The sequence below is a fragment of the Notolepis coatsorum genome (genome assembly GCF_963971535.1).
Source record: "Notolepis coatsorum genome assembly, chromosome: 12".
NCBI lineage: Eukaryota > Metazoa > Chordata > Actinopteri > Aulopiformes > Paralepididae > Notolepis > Notolepis coatsorum.
The window spans coordinates 126956712-126973856 of NC_140176.1; the positions used below are offsets into that span (position 1 = coordinate 126956712).

General features: G+C 42.2%; 1 protein-coding gene across 2 annotated transcripts in view; it reads right to left on the reverse strand.

The window, feature by feature from the left end:
* The window catches only part of LOC311238460 (uncharacterized protein), a 157415-nt gene that overhangs the window by 38849 nt on the left and 101421 nt on the right, over nt 1-17145 (reverse strand). The window contains exon 8 of one of the 2 annotated variants that reach the window (XM_084326532.1): nt 4535-6459. The exons of the other annotated variant lie outside the window; for it this stretch is intronic. Within the exon in view, the coding sequence (XP_084182658.1) occupies nt 6287-6459 (173 nt within the window). The 3' untranslated portion in view covers nt 4535-6286. Of the gene's footprint in view, nt 1-4534; nt 6460-17145 lie in introns of those variants that run through there. 2 annotated transcript variants of the gene reach the window in all.

Below are 17145 nucleotides of genomic sequence, written 5' to 3' on the forward strand. Positions count from 1 at the left end.
CTGTATATTCCTTGTACATATACACGGAATATCCCTTTAGTCTACTAGCCCATAATAGTTCATTCTCTTATTGGACAAGGACCTGGCGCCAGGGGACCAGCCCCTTGAGCCAAGTTCAATGGTACCGACGAAACATGTCCCTACTAGCCCCGGCTCCGCGCAGGAATACGGCTACCGAAAAGAGAGTGGCACTATTTGTTCACCGTGCATATAAATATGGCGCAAGTAAATGTAGAAGTCCTCTTATCCCTTAGTCCTTTACCCTTCTACCCAACTAAGTAACAGAACGTGAAGCCTCACCCCACGATACCGCGTGCGGTGTAGTATGGCCTGTTTGGCCTTAGAATAGCATTGAGACCTCGTGCGAATTAATAGCTGAATTGTCAGAGTTTGGCACCGTATTTCTATTAAGTAATAATAGTCTATTATGTATGGTGCATCGTGCGGTTAGAGTTCTAAAGTGAGCAGCATCCCCGTCGCTTCCTCGTGTTATCTAGAGTCTTAACCAGGTTGGGCAGACCACACGTGGTGCTTTCATCCGAGGAGTTCTAGGCGAGGACCGAGTGGACCTGTACATTGGATTACCTACCTGACGACTGCTGAGCCCTATGCGGCATGGAATATATATTTGCTTTGGTACTTTGATTTGTGGAGCGGATAATCGCCAGCACCGGTGAGTGTTGGATTTACCCCGAGAGGAGTCAAGGTGAGACGGCGCTCAGACCAGACTGAGGTCGCCTCGCTTCTTCTTCACTGTGGAGCTACAGCTACAGCCTACAAGAGAGCCAAGGTGTATTCATCTGTGGATCAAGATTCTACTGCACTGTCTTCTGTACGTGAAGTCTCCCTAGACATCGTTGACCAGACGGGATACGGCCGACGGCTCTCCTACCCCCCCTACCGGCTTACAACCGGGAGGACCCCTACAGTATATCCAGCTATAATCATTAAGTGTGCCATCGTTATAATTCCCTAAGAGCCAGGTTGTATACTTGCTTCCTGCGTAACCAGAGATTGGACATTCAGTGTTGATTTGCCTACGAGTACTCATTTGCCTTACAAGTGCATTCAAATCATAAACGTAATAGTGAATGTTATATGTACCTTTTGCTATATATTAAATATTTGATTATTACCTTTGTGTGGACCCGATTTCATTGTAGGAAAGTGTTCATCATATTTAGATATCGTGTACTGTATGGCCAGTAGTTAAAGTACATAAAGCGGTAGTGGTTTAATGATACCATACTTATCAATACAGTCAGGGAATTGTACCCCTCAGTTACAACTAGCATAATTCATTATTGTAATGCAGTCCCATCAATTCATATGAGCACCAGTTAATACAGAATGCTGCAGCGTCCAGACGACCCAGTGTCAACAGCCCTGCACTGGCTTCAGATCAGCTTTAGCAGCAGATTATTCTGGTCGTTTATATGATATTAAACAACCTTGTTGTGGCGGGGGTTCTTTCTCCAACTCCTCAAAACTCCCAAATCAATTGCGTGGTCGGGAAAATGATCTTGGTGTTATTTTATTTGCCGGTCTCCCGCGGTGCAGAGAGGTGACATTGTTTTACAAAAAAGTGACATAATCGAAATAACACAACAGAAATACACTATACTACCTAGATTCCTAGAATATCAAATGAGTTCCAAATTAACTCATTATAATAAAGACAAACAAAACACTTACGGAGCTTCACTAGGTTACCTTCACTGTAACTGAGCCGGTGAAGAGCGACTCCCCTGGGCCCCGCAGCCCTCATGAACACCGACAGCCTCACACCAACAATAACACTATACAACAACCACACACTCACTTTAAACAAACAACACACTGCAGCACCCACTCTCCACACTTTAGAACACCTAAACACACTTTATATTGATTGGTAAAGAATTTGCACTACAACCCATACCTCATTACACCTTACTGTAAATTGTACCTAAATTGTACCTCATCCCATTTCTGCTTTGCACTATATAGTATATTGTATGGTAACTCAGTTACTTCTACTCTGCATTGAACATTGTACATGTTACATATGTACAGACTGAACACATGTGTCTACGTACGTGACCTCTATTTTATACTGCTATACTTATTTTATACTTATCTTTTGTCTAGCACAGTCCCTGGAGCGTAACAGTAAGAAGCATTTTGTATAAAAGTATTCTGTACTTCTGTATGACAACTATTAAAGAAACTTGAACACACCAGGCTTCACACAGGTGCCACGCAGCACGTCATTACGTGTCCTACACTATATACACAAATGTTTTCATTAACCTACCAAACAGCAACACCAATAAAACCCACAACCATAATAAATATATAAAATGTATGTATGAATGAATGTACAGTAGCACCCCCAGGTGTGCACCCTTGGTTGTGCTACCGACAGTAAAGTAATGATGAGGGGGTTGATGTTCTCAGTACAATCAGAAGGGAATGGTGAAAGTGTGGTGTGTGTGCACGTGCGTGTATGTGTGCGTGTGTGTTCAAGTTTCTTTATTAGTTGTCATACAGAAACACACACGTATTTAACAACGACCTCAAGTACTTCCTATTCATCAATAAATGAGGCAGAATACTCATCAATAAATGAGGCAGAATACACAGCGACTGTATCCTTTTTTGTTTATTGCACTTGTTCCTGCTGCGTTCCTGCTGCAAATGAAATCAAAGATGGCGGCTTTCTGTTTTCGTTCTACGCTCGGTGCGTAGAGCTGCTGGGATTCACGAAGGAGAGCGCTGGCCAATCAGAGCACATGTTAGTTGCCTTAAGTGTTCACGCGTCCTAGCTTCTCTACACTGACTTCCTGTCCTAGCTGCTCTACACTGACTTCCTGTCCTAGCTGCTCTACACTGACTTCCTGTCCTAGCTGCTCTACACTGACTTCCTGTCCTAGCTGCTCTACACTGACTTCCTGTCCTAGCTGCTCTACACTGACTTCCTGTCCTAGCTGGTCCACACTGACTTCTTGTCCTAGCTGCTTCCTGTCCTGCCAACACGCTAGACATTTTTAACACTTTCATTGCCAACCATGCGCTGCGCCTTACCCCCCTTAGAGCTCTCATATTTGCAAACGCATAAACTATGTCTTAAATTATGGCTATGTGTCTAATCTGGCCGTCGCTTATCAATGACTTGTTTGCAGTCAACATTGTCGAAACGGATTGCTTTTTAATCGGTTAATTTCCGTTTTATACCATTTTGAAAAACGCTTGTTTTTTTTTGTTTCTGGAAAATATTAAGATTCTGTGATAATCGCCCTTTACTGGAATATTCTAGAATACACAACACTTTGTCATTTTTCGGCCTATTTATGAATCGTTTTCAAATAAACGCTAGATTATCGATAGTATAATGTGTACGTATGCACGCTATAGAAGCTAGCTGAAAAATCGATTCTCATTTCCTGATCAGCACACACACACGCACACACACACATAGGGCACACGTTGATATCTCTGTGAAAAAAGGTCTGATTATCCTAAGACTGGTAAAATAGATTCCTTACCTCAGATCAGATGTTCTCCAAAAAGATTATTCCAATTCCTGATCGCCATTCCAAATATCGATCGTGTTTATTGATCCAACGCTGGGTACTGGAAATATGTATTCCACGCCGTTCTGATGGTCCACAATGAATCCGATCCTCTCGGGTGACTTGCCCGAGAAGTAAAATGAGGAAGCAGGATTTTTTTTTTACCATGCGTTTCATTCAATCCATTCCAAAGGGGTGCAGTACCACAGGGAGAGACTATAGGGGGTGGTATTTTCCCAATGGAGCTCAGAGAGTTTGCAGCACTAACGTGAGTCTAGATTGATGAAATATGAATTCAAATTGCTAATAAAAAAAATTAGATCTCTCGTCGTTGGCAATGAACGGTCGGCATGAACAAACGAGGTATCTCGTCGTTGGCATTGAAAGTGTTAAAAGGTAGCTTAAAATCTTTTTATCAAAGCATTTGATTAATTGTATGCCTTTATCACTGCACTTAAATGACTTGGACTACTAATTTATCATGCACTATTTTATAGTATTTATTTTATTGTTCATGATTTTGTAACGAGATTACAATAATTCAAGAAGCCTATTGGAACGTTAGGTTCCGATATGCCGCTTTTATTTTGTATCATGCTGCTATTTATATTTGTGCTATGTATTGCTCTTGCTGCCTGTTTTATTAGGAAAACACTTTGAACAGCAATCCTTGTCTGAAAGGTGCTATATAAATAAAGTTTATTATTACTACTGAACTGTTATCAGTGGGTGAAAGTTCATGTGTTAATATGTTAATGTTTATACATTTTAATTGTTCATTTGAATTGTTCAGAGCTCATTGAGCATCTGCAATATTTTATAAATAGGAGCATTCATAAAAAAAACAAGAATAATGCTGACCAATTTCTGCACTCACATTATTAAAGTTGTAAACATTTTCAATATACATATCACACAGCAGATTATTCTGGAAAGTACAAATGTTTGTTTATTAAATGTTCTCATCTCTCACACACAAACATTAATTAAAGGAACATGCCAACATTATGGGAAATGTGCCAACTGTTTTCTCCAGTCAGACAAGATAGAGTACTAGTAGTAGAGTAAGTGCATTTCCAATAATGTTGCCGTGTTCCTTTAAGGATTTACCAAATAAATTGACAAACAGGTGAAAGAAACATTAAAATACTTGACCAAAGACAAATAGAATCTGTGCAGGAACCCCCTACTCCTTGCGATAGACGCCCTGGGTTCTTTAATGACCGAATCCAGTCAGAACTTCGGTTTAACGTCTCATCCAAAGCACAGAAACGTACCTACCTGGGTCAGAATCAAACATTAAAATAGGTCAAACAACGTCCGGGATGCCTATTGCTTAATAACAGCGCAGCAGTGCTGCTTTTGCTTCCGCGTTTTCCCTGATTGGCTGCGCCATGCCCCGCGGCAGGCGCGGCAACCGCAGAGCAGAGCGGCAGAGCGAGCGGAGCGGCAGAGCGAGCGGAGCGGCAGAGCGCGAGCGGAATTAGGTAACCGGCGCCATGATTTTCATTCGGCGCTTCAGCTCACCTGGCAGAGCAGCGGTCCTGCGGTCCTGCGGTTCGTTGTTGACGAGTTCGAATCCCATGAATTTTTTTTTTTTAACGTGATTTTTTTTTTAACGTGTATTCTTTCGCCGGTTAAGGTTAGGCATGGTTAAGGTTAAGGTTAAGGTTAGGCATTGTTTCGGAGTTGGTTAAGGTTAGAACGGTTAAGTTTAGGCGCTGTTAAGGAGCTGGTTAAGGTTAGAGTTTGTCTTAGAGAATGGCAATATTCTTTCTATGGTTAAGGTTAGGCATGGTTAAGGTTAAGGTTAAGGTTAGGCATTGTTTCGGAGTTGGTTAAGGTTAGAACGGTTAAGTTTAGGCGCTGTTAAGGGGCTGGTTAAGGTTAGAGTTTGTCTTAGAGACAGCCTATTTCCGCACTGCCGCTCTCCCGCGTTGCCGCGGTCACATGGTCAAATTGTCACATTCTTGCACTGCTGCGCTGTTAAAAAGCAACACGCGTCCGGGATAGGGCCATACTGAATCATTCATAACAAATTATTCAAAACCTAGTTCCTAAACTAGGTATTTCAACCTCGAATCAACATTCAAACCATTTAACAATTTAGAAACACACAAAAAAACATTGTCATAAAAGGACAACACAGTTTAAACTTTACACCAATACAGAACCTCCTCCACTAACTTAGAAAAGAAACACATTGTCATAAAGAACCACAGAGTTTACCAACGTGGAGCAGAGAGCGCATGATACATCGACCCACGTCAAGATGGAGTGCGATCAAGCAGACCAGTGTTGCCAACCCAGTCACTAGGTTCAGAGACTTCAGACGCTCTTAGTGACTTTATCTATGAAGACCGGCGTCAGATCTAGTGACCTTCTCCTCTGAGCATGTTTCAGCGTTCGGACTTCTGATACTCTGATACAATCACTGCATCCGTCAGAGCCGGCGGACGCTCCAGAAGATCGCCCCTCTTAAGAGCGTTCATAAGGTCAAGTTTCGTTTTTTAAAAGGAAGCCAAATATGGCGACATAATAATTTGACATTGCAAATAGTGTAGTCTTCGTTTGGAGACCTTCTGAAATTTAAAATGGTGAAAGAAACATTACAGTTGGTACTAGGGCTGTTTTTGTTAGAAAGTGGAACCATCGTTTGAACCCGGTAAGATGTTGTCGGTAAAGCCCCAGTCCAGGGAACCCGTGGCTGTTTGCAGGAACCCGAGTGGCTGCTAACCACTGTCCCCATCATCACTTATGATGCCCATCAGGTTGCCCCAGTTGGTCGCCCTACGACGGCCCCCGCCTGACGGACTGTCATCACTATCGGAGTTCACCAGGCGCTGATATGCAGGGGACTCCCGGACAGACGGCTCCTGCCAGGCTCCGCTCCGCCGAGGGCGCCCTGAGGAAGAAGCAGATCGTCACGGATATCAGTTTTACTGCCTGTTGGGGTTTTAGAGACATTGCTTTTGTGGTCAATAAATAGCAGCTGTGCATCCTGGCTGGGCTGTATCCATGGACAACATGGTGGCACTCCATAAAACCTTGAAAACCTTCAAGACACAAGACGTCACCTTCAAGAAACAAGACTTCAAGAAACAAGACTTCACCTTGAAGAAACAAGAGTTCACTTTCAAGAAACAAGACGTCACCTTCAAGAAACAAGACTTCAAGAAACAAAAGTTCACTTTCAAGAAACAAGACTTCAAGAAACAAGACTTCACCTTCAAGAAACAAGAAACAAAAGTTCACCTTCAAGAAACAAGACTCCACCTTCAAGAAACAAGACTCCACCTTCAAGAAACAAGACTCCACCTTGAAGAAACAAGACTTCAAGAAACAAGAGTTCACCTTCAAGAAACAAGACTCCACCTTCAAGAAACAAGACTCCACCAACAAGACTCCACCTTCAAGAAACAAGACTCCACCTTCAAGAAACAAGACTCCACCTTCAAGAAACAAGACTCCACCTTCAAGAAACAAGAGTTCACCTTCAAGAAACAAGACTCCACCTTCAAGAAACAAGACTCCACCTTCAAGAAACAAGAGTTCACCTTCAAGAAACAAGACGTCACCTTCAAGAAATAAGACTCCACCTTCAAGAAACAAGACTCCACCTTCAAGAAACAAGAGTTCACCTTCAAGAAATAAGACTTCACCTTCAAGAAACAAGTTCAAGTTCTTTAATAGTTGTCATACAGAAGTACAGAATACTTTCATACAAAATGCTTCTTACTGTTACGCTCCAGAGACTGTGCTAGACAAGATAGTATCAAATAACATAATAACATAATATAGCATGAATTTAGAAGAAGAAAAATGAGGTCACAGTGTTCGGTATAGACATATGTACAATGTTCTGAGTTACCATATAATATACAATACACAATACTATGCAGTGTACTAATGTACAGTACTATCTAGTGCAAAGCAGAAATGGGATGAGGTACAATTTTAGGTACAATTTACAGTAAGGTGTACGAGTTGTAGTGCAATCCTTCATCCATAAATATAAAGTGTGGGGAGTGGGTGCTACAGTGTGTTTGTTTAAAGTGGGTGTGTGCTATAAAGTGTGTGGAGTGGGTGCTACAGTGTGTTTGTTTAAAGTGAGTGTGTGCGTGTGGATGTGTGTGCTATGTGCGTTTGGTGGTTGTTGTTGTGTAGTGTTCATTCATTGTTCGTTTAGCAGCCTGATGGCCTGGGGATAGAAGCTTCTTCTGAGTCTTTCTGTGCTCGCCTTGAGACTCCGGTATCGCTTGCCTGACCGCAGCAGTTCAAAGAGGCAGTTGTTCGGGTGACTGGAGTCTTTAATGATTCTCTTAGCCTTGCCCTTGCAACGCTTGTTGTAAATGTTCTGGAGGGTGGGGAGCCCCCCTCCAATTGTGCGTTCGGCTGAACGTGTCACTCTTTGTAGTCTGCTTCGGTCTTGTGCAGTGCTATTCCCAAACCAGGAGGTGATGTTGCCGGTCAAGATGCTCTCTATTGTACATGAGTAGAAGTTCTTAAGGATCTTCTGGCTGACTTGGAACTTCCTTAGGCGCCTGAGGAAGTAGAGGCGTTGTCGTGCCTTCTTCACAACACTGTCAATGTGTGTGGTCCATGTCAAGTCCTCGGATATGTAGGCTCCGAGGTACTTAAAGCTGTTGACTCTCTCAACCGGTGCCCCGTCGATGCTGAGGGGGCTGTAGTCCTTGACCCCCGACCTCCTGAAGTCCACAATCATCTCCTTTGTTTTGCTGACGTTCAGGGAGAGGCTGTTTTCCTGGCACCATCCCGCCAGGACCTTGACCTCTTCCAGGTAGGCCCGCTCGTCGTTGGCAGAGATCAGGCCCACCACCACTGTGTCGTCAGCAAATTTGATGATTGTATTGCTACTCCGCTGAGCCACACAGTCGTGTGTGTACAGGGAGTAGAGGAGGGGACTCAGAACACAGCCCTGGGGGGCCCCTATGTTGAGGGTGATGGATGACGTCACCTTCAAGAAACAAGACTCCACCTTCAAGAAACAAGAGTTCACCTTCAAGAAACAAGACATCACCTTCAAGAAATAAGACTTCACCTTCAAGAAACAAGACGTCACCTTCAAGAAACAAGACTTCACCTTCAAGAAACAAGACGTCACCTTCAAGAAACAAGACTTCACCTTCAAGAAACAAGACTTCACCTTCAAGAAACAAGACTTCACCTTCAAGAAACAAGACTTCACCTTCAAGAAATAAGACTTCACCTTCAAGAAACAAGACGTCACCTTCAAGAAACAAGACTCCACCTTCAAGAAACAAGAGTTCACCTTCAAGAAACAAGCGTTCACCTTCAAGAAACAAGAGTCCACCTTCAAGAAACAAGACTTCACCTTCAAGAAACAAGACTCCACCTTCAAGAAACAAGATGTCACCTTCAAGAAACAAGACTCCACCTTCAAGAAACAAGACTTCACCTTCAAGAAACAAGACTCCACCTTCAAGAAACAAGACTCCACCTTCAAGAAACAAAACTTCACCTTCAAAAAACAAGACTTGAAGAAACAAGACTCCACTTTCAAGAAACAAGACTTCACCTTCAAGAAACAAGACTCCACCTCAAGAAACAAGACTTCACATTTAAATTTAAATGTTTACATTTAGTCATTTAGCTGAAACACTTTTATCCAAAGCGACTTACAAGTTCTGTACAACAAGTCATCAGGAAGGGTACAACTCTATCAGCTGAGTAACAATGTTCATCAAAGTGTTGAGTGCTACAGTGTAGGTTTGTTTATTAGGACAAGTGCATGACAGTAAGATTTTTTTAGATACCTTTGACTTCACCTTCAAGAAACAAGACTTCCGAACTGTATAACTTAATGCGTTGTACGCCAAAAACAAGTTATTATGATATTAAACAGTCCCCCTGACCTTGTGTGTCATATCATAAAAATACTAAAGTCAAACCGGCCGAGGATGTAACGTTATCTGTTCACCGCACCGCCAGAGCACTCCAGAGCCAACTTGTGGACCTTGTGTGTGATCCTGGTAACCCTGAGATAATTACAATTGAAATAAATGATGATCGAATCCCGACAGGTGGTAGTCTCGCCTACCTTTTGAGTACATCTGGCCTAGTTTCCTGTGTGGGGGGGGGGGGGGGATTGCTCTCTGGCCACAGTAGCCAGCAAACTGCCTCGGCAATGGCGATCGCGTGGATCGAACTATTGGAGATTATTATGAAGAGGACAAAAGGTGACGATCCATCCATAAGGTTTTCACCAGACTACGTTGGACTCAGCACTTCTGGTAAATCATAAAAATACTTATTTTTTTTTGATCCACTTTTTCTCCCATTTTTCTATATTTTTCTCCCATCCCAATTTTCGTATCATCCAATTCAACCCTCCCCTGTCACGAACGCTGTTTCTTGCCTCCCACAAGCCGGCTGCAATGTGGACTAAGTCATACATAGCACAAGTCCCCTCCGGTACTTGAGGTAACAGCAGTCGTATCTTTTCACCTGCGCAGCTCGATCTCTCAGTGTCGAGGAGTAACGCGTGGGAGGCTCACGCTGCCCCCGACACTTCCTGATTCTACTGCGCAGGCGCACCAACCGACTTGTAGGAGTCGCTTGTTCACAACGTTCGATCCCCACCCTTCAGTTTTCCCTCCCCGTAATACGGCCAATGTGTATTACTGCGGACGACCAGCTAAACTGAAAACAATGTGGAGAGCTGGATTCGAACACGCGAATCCTAGCGTCTCCACACTGGTGGCGAGTGCCTTGCCCACTACACCACCTAGCCGCCCAGTAAATCATAAAAATACTAAAGTCAAACGTTATCTGTTCACCGCGCCGCGGTAGTCGCCGCCAGAGCCAACTAACGTTATTTATTTAAATTGTTGTGATGTATACTGTCCTTATGTGGTGTGATTTCCTTTATATTTCATGTTGTCTTGTAATAAATGTTCATTTTGAATTTAATCATCTCATTCTAGAGCAATCTAATGTGTTATTGTTATGTAGCGCCCCCCATGGTGGCTTTGTGAGTATGGTCATGTTACCTTTGACCTGGAAGTAATATAGGTGTCAGATGAGCAACAAGCACGAACTGCGCATGCTGCGGACGAAACACGCAATATCTCGCGTTCTACGAAACGAGCCTGGATTATTTTGAAACGGGGCGCTTTTTAGCCTGGGATTGCGCAGGAACGAAGGTATGTAGAAATAAACGGTTTGTTCTCTGTTGGAGTCAGGGTTTCCGTTAGAAAAAATTTTTGCCGGTCTCCGTGACCTGCAAGATTTCAACTACCGGACAAATGAGATTAATTCCGGTCATAGTTTATTGAGCTTTAAAACAATTGAGATAGGCAGGCTATATAAAGAATGTCATCCTCAAGGCATGTAGATTTATAATATTATTACTTAAAACTAGGCTACTTTTGCGTATACAGTCATTAATATATTCCAAATAAAATAAGTCCCTCGATACTCCGTCTCCGTGCTGCTGCTGACTTGAAATAAAATAGACCGCGTATGTGGCAGTCGGTCCGACACTAAACAGCAGTCTGTTATAATCACATTTTTATGAGCTAACGAATTCCGTTATATTGGACATTTGTATTAATTATATCAAGCGAAGAACTGAGAAAGCAGAGAGAGTAGGATTCCGCAGAACAACGGCAACATTATCGTGGTTTGCGTGACTACTCTCTCCACCTCAATGTCACGCGGTCGAAAAGGGCGCTTGTCTATTGGACAGTGGAAATGTGTGTGGCTGCGATCCTGTGTGTGCGCGCGCGCGTGTGTGTGTGTCTGTGTGTGTACTGCGGAGCCCAGATCAGCGGAGCCGAGTTTTGACATGGCATTGATCCATTGTTCTATTGAAGCACATTACCACCATCCTCTCGGGGGGGGGACCCTGATGGAAACAAGACAAACGTCTTTCTCAGGTCTGCATCCCCTTAACAATTGTATGTATTGAGCCGTACTGTATTGTACCCATTCTGCAATCTGTTAAATAAAGTTTTCATTCATTCATTCACTCGCTAAACAACTTGTAGACCACGGTGTTTTTATGAGTGCCCACAAGTAGCCGTTTTAATAATATAATAAGCCGCGCGCCTCGGTAATAATAATAAGCCGCGTTTTTTCTTCCTTCTTCCCAAGATGCACAGACATAGATAGATAGATAGATAGATAGATAGATAGATAGATAGATAGATAGAGAGATAGATAGATAGATAGATAGAGAGATTAGATGCAGTGTGCTTGTTTTGCAGTGAGTGCTGCGAGCAGTGGTAATAATAATCACTTCCTATATTTGGTTCGCGTTTGGTCCGATGAAGCGAACCGAGACCTACGTTTTTAAAGCTCTCGCTGACAACGTCGTTGTCATTATTAGAAGCAACGAGGAAACAAATGTAATGATCGTTTCGTTCATCGCATAGGCTATTTAATTTTAGCCTATTTTAATACAATTCAAATAATCAAATTGTGCTTAGACTCAGGGAATTATTTTCACCGGACATTAAGACCGGAGAAATTAAATATGTCGGACTTCAAGAGATTTTGCCGGACAAATACCGGTAATTACCGGCTAACGGAAACGCTGGTTGGAGTATAAATATTGCCTTTCAAATTATTATTATATTATATTATTATTATACTATTTATAGTATTAGATAATTTTTTTGTATTTTATTTTTGTATTATTTTTTAAACAAACACATAAACAAACATGACAACACACGATAAGATATACAAGCATTAGTTGTCAGTGCACATCCAATGAAATCACATTTTAGTTAATTGTCTTATATAGGATATACCCCTAATACCTGTTATCTAAAAACCTACACACATATGCTCCAGCTCGTACCCCCCCCTTCCGGACCCCCCATTGGATAATCCATCCATTTTCCCTCGCTCCTAACCAGACATTACCATTATATGCTAGCTTTTATTTTCTCCACCACTTCTAACCACAATGTCATTTTGGATTCATTGAGACCCAAAATTCTAGCTATAGATATTTCTTAATAGATCACATCGAGATATGTAATAATCCAGACCTTTCGGCAAATTTTTTCCGGTTGGAACCATCGTGATGCTATCAGCTTTTTAGCCACTGTGATACCCGATAAAACCAATCTCTTTAGCTGTGGATGTACTGCACACTCAAAAACATCATTCAGCAGTAGTACAGAGGGGTGTACAGGTATATTCCAATTTAAGAGGTTTGATAGTTGTTGGGTCACCTCTTTCCAGAATATCTTAACTGGTGGGCAGTCCCAGTACATATGCATAAATGTCCCCTCGTCCCCATTTGTACATAAGGAGCATTTGGAGTCTTGTATAAGACCCATTTTTTCAGTCTTATAGGAGTCAAGTATGTCCTGTGAATATAGTTAAGATTGATTTGTTGATGGTCCGGGTTCCTTGATGTGAATCGAATATTTGCCCAGGCTTCTTGCCAATCAAAATCACTTTCCAGGTCTGGTATATCCCTCCTCCAGACGGAGTCTAGGTGGAGGGTTTCATATGAGGACGTTAGTAATTGATCATAAAAATCTGAAACAAAACCTCTTGATGTCTCTCTTTCATAGAAGAATTTGTGGTATCTGTGGTGTACAATTGGTATATTTAATGGAACACCGTGAGCCTTCAAACATGCCAATAGCTGTGCGTAAATGTAATATGTGGACTTGGCGAGATTACATTTTTTGCGTATTTCATTGAAACTACAAAAACCCTGTTTATTGAAGACGTCTCCTAATGAGTGTATGTCTTGCTTTTCCCATCTAGGGAATCTTATAGGTTGTTTTTCTATCCAGAGTGCATTGTTATTGAATAAGGGAGTATGATTATGCCATTTATGTAGGGTAGAATATTTTTTTTGTGTTTCGCGCCATATCCGGATCGCATGAGTGATTATGGGGCCAAATTTCCATTCGCATTGCTTAATTGGTAATTTGGTGTATACTATGCCCTTCAGCTTATGTGGAGCTACTATATTTTCTTCTAAATTTCTCCAGGATACTAATGCTTGGGGATCAAACCATGTTGTTAGTGGTCTTAAAGTGTACGCCTTAAAGTAGTGGTAGAAATCTGGAAATGCCATACCTGCGTCTGCTTTGTTTCTCTGTGCGGTGGTTTTTATACGTGGTGGTTTGTTATTCCAAATAAATTTGTATGTGGAGGAGTGTAATTCTTTCCAGTAACCCTTTGGAGGGGGTAACGGTAGCATTGAACTGAAGAAGTTGATTCTAGGTAGGACGTCCATCTTGATTATTGATATACGTGCCTGTAATGAGTTTTTAAGTTTCGACCACCTGACAAGGTCGTATTTGATTTTGTTTTGGATTTTTATGTAATTGTGCTTCACCGTTTGGCTTATGGTGGGGAATATCTCAACTCCCAAACATCTAAATTGTTTTACCATCTGTATCTCTTTTGGGAGGGTTATGTTTCTTTTTGCAGGGGCGTTAAAGCCCAACCTCCAGGTTAAACCCTACTGATCAATTATGGGTAGTTTACATCATTGGTATATAATTTCATTATTTATTTTTTTCCATTTGACACCGGAAATGCCACTCTGAAAGAGTTAAAAAGGTCCACGCACGAATAACATGCACGCGCGAATCAAAAAAGCTTATCAAACGCCGACGTCACTACAGGTGCATATTAATGAGCCGAATCTAAAAGCTTATCAGACGCTAGCACGGCCGTGACGTCACTTCAGGAAATGCCTTGCCCGTCCGGGTCATAGTACTACTCGATATATGGTGCTGGCTAACATTAGCATTATGTCTACTGCCGTCAACCATTTGAGATCGGGGCATGTAGAGGAGTTTGAGTCCTCTTCTCAGACCTGTGTGGTGGTTCTCTCCTCTTTGTGTGCCCCCGTCCTCGCGGGTGTCCTGCCGGGGAGCTTGTGGACGCGACGGCGGCGGCCGTAGGGTGTTTGAGCCTGTAGCATTAGTTAGCTCATAGCTATCGTGTACCACTAGCCTTTGCGGGCTCGAGCACCCTGCGGCTGCCGCCGTTGTCGCGTCCGTGGCCCCCCGGCAGGGTACCCGTGGGGACGGGGGTGTACAGAGAGGAGAGAACCATTTTGGGTCGGCCGTTCATGCCGGCCAGCGAGCCGGATGTCGGGATATGTTGTTAGCACAATAGCTACCAAGCTAAGCTATGTTAGCTACTAACGTTATAAACACAATATGTACAACGACACAATGATTTACATTATTACAAATATGGTAACGTGGTTGTGGCTTTTACAAATAGATGGATGGCTATAATCACGGAGCAATAGTGTTAGGTGAAACAGATACATTTTCATTCGGCTAGTAGTAGCAAGGCTCTCTGCCTGCAGTGCCTGCCACTAGCTGTGTGTGACTCTCAGCGCCCCCTGGTGAGCCCCCTGGTGCCCTGCACCTGTTGTGACGAGATCATTTAGATTACACACGCACGTTATGAACCATTGATTAAAATATCCACGTGTGTGGTGATTGTGTTGGGCAGACAAAATGTTTGATAAAAATGCTAAAACTGGGTCAATTTCAATACTTTTTTTTTTCTTTCTTCATGAAAGTCACTGTTGGCCTAGTCCACATTGTTTATTGAACAAAAATACAACGTGAAGGTTGGCCTTTAAGTGGGAGGAAGGCCGACTTCGGCCAATTTATCCTAAATCCCGATAGATCTCCAAAGTCCTCAATCAGCTTGAGAAGATGAGGCAATGCTGTGTTGGGGTTTTGCATGAACAGTATTACGTCGTCCGCATATAAACTAATTTTGTGTTATGTGCCCTTGATTATGATTGGTTCTATGGATTGGGATTGTCTTATATATTGTGCTAAAGGCTCTAATGATAGATCGAATAGTCCGGGACTAAGAGGGCAACCCTGTCTGGCTGAGCGTGATACCGGAAAGATTTTGGAGATGATTGTACCTGTTGTAATCATGGCCGATGGGTCTTTGTATAATACTTTAATCATATCGATGAATCCTTTTCCTAACCCCATCCTTTCTAATACTGCCCATAGATACGACCATTCCAACCTGTCAAAAGCTTTCATTGCATCCAGGGACAGTATCGCCTTAGGTGTGTTGTCTTCCTTATTGGCATCTAGTACGTGTAGTAATCATCTTATGTTATCGGTGATCAAGCGACCTCTTATGAATCCAGTTTGGTCCGGGTGAATTAAAGATGTCATATGCTTTTGTAGTCTGATGGCTAATACCTTAGAGTACAGTTTGATATCGGTTCCGAGGAGGCTTAAAGGTCTATAACTACCGCACTCGGTGGGGTCTTTGTCTTTTTTAAGGAGGACTGTTATGAGTGCAATATTGTCATTCTTATGGAAGTTCCCCTCATTAACTGAGTATAAAATCATATTTAGTAATAAGGGTCCAATTATGTCCCAACAAGAGAGGTAAATTTCTGGTGGGATACCGTCTCTTCCAGGAGCCCTACCACTTTGCATTTCAGATATGGCCTCCCTAAGTTCATCTAGTGTGATCGGTGTTTCTAACTGTTTAGCGTCATCCTCTGAAAGTTTAGGGAGAATAATTTGATTAAGATATGTGTCCATTTTGTTTTGATCGAAGGTCGTTTCTGATTTATATAAGTCGGAGTAGAATTCTTTGAATGTATCATTTATTTTTGCAGGGTCTGTTTCAAGTACTTGTGCTCTAATGGTAGTTATATCTGCAAATTTTGCATTAATTCTTAATCACATGGCTAATAGGTGACTAGGTTTAGAACCTTGGGAGTACTGCTGTCGTCTTGTGCCGTATTGTATTTCCGATTGTTGTCTGTATATGGCATTGATCTCTTTTTTTAGTACCTTAACTTCATTTTCTAGTCGAGTTGTTGTATTTTAAAGAATTAAATAACGTTGAGTAAAGCGTTTCCAGCTCAGCCAGTTTTGTGCATTGATTCTTGCGCATTTTGGAGGAAAAGCTATCAGTGAAATCTTTGATCATTCCCTTTACCGACATCCATATTATTCTGGGGTCTTGCACCGAGTTTGCATTCTCCCGTAGGAATACTATAAGAGCTTCTTTGAGTTGTGTAATGAATTCCTTGTTATTAAGCAGCATCGAGTTAAATCGCCATCTTGGGGCTCGGGAAGATAGTATACCAAATGTTCCTTTTAGGAGTAAATAACAGTGATCTGATAGTGCGTTGGGTATCATTTCCACTTCATAATTATCAAATAGTCTCGGGGATGCAAAGACATAATCTATTCTGGATAATGTGTTATGTCTCGCAGATCGACAAGAGTACTTTCGGGTCGTGGGATTAAGTGATCGCCATAAGTCATTTACACCTGTAATCTTCGACCAATCCTTTAATGCCTTAGATGAATTATTTTGTTCGCTGGAAAAGGCGAGGTAAGATTTGTCCATCCTTGGATTCCAAATGGCATTAAAATCTGCACCTATTATAAATGAGTAATCGGGAATGTCTAACATTGCATTGGTTAGTGTAGTGAAGAAACCCTCTTCGTACAAATTTGGGGCGTATACCGCTACCAATGCTATTTTCCTGTTCTTGTGTACAATCTTAGCTATAGTTATCCGACCTTCTACATCAGACCATACTCCCTTT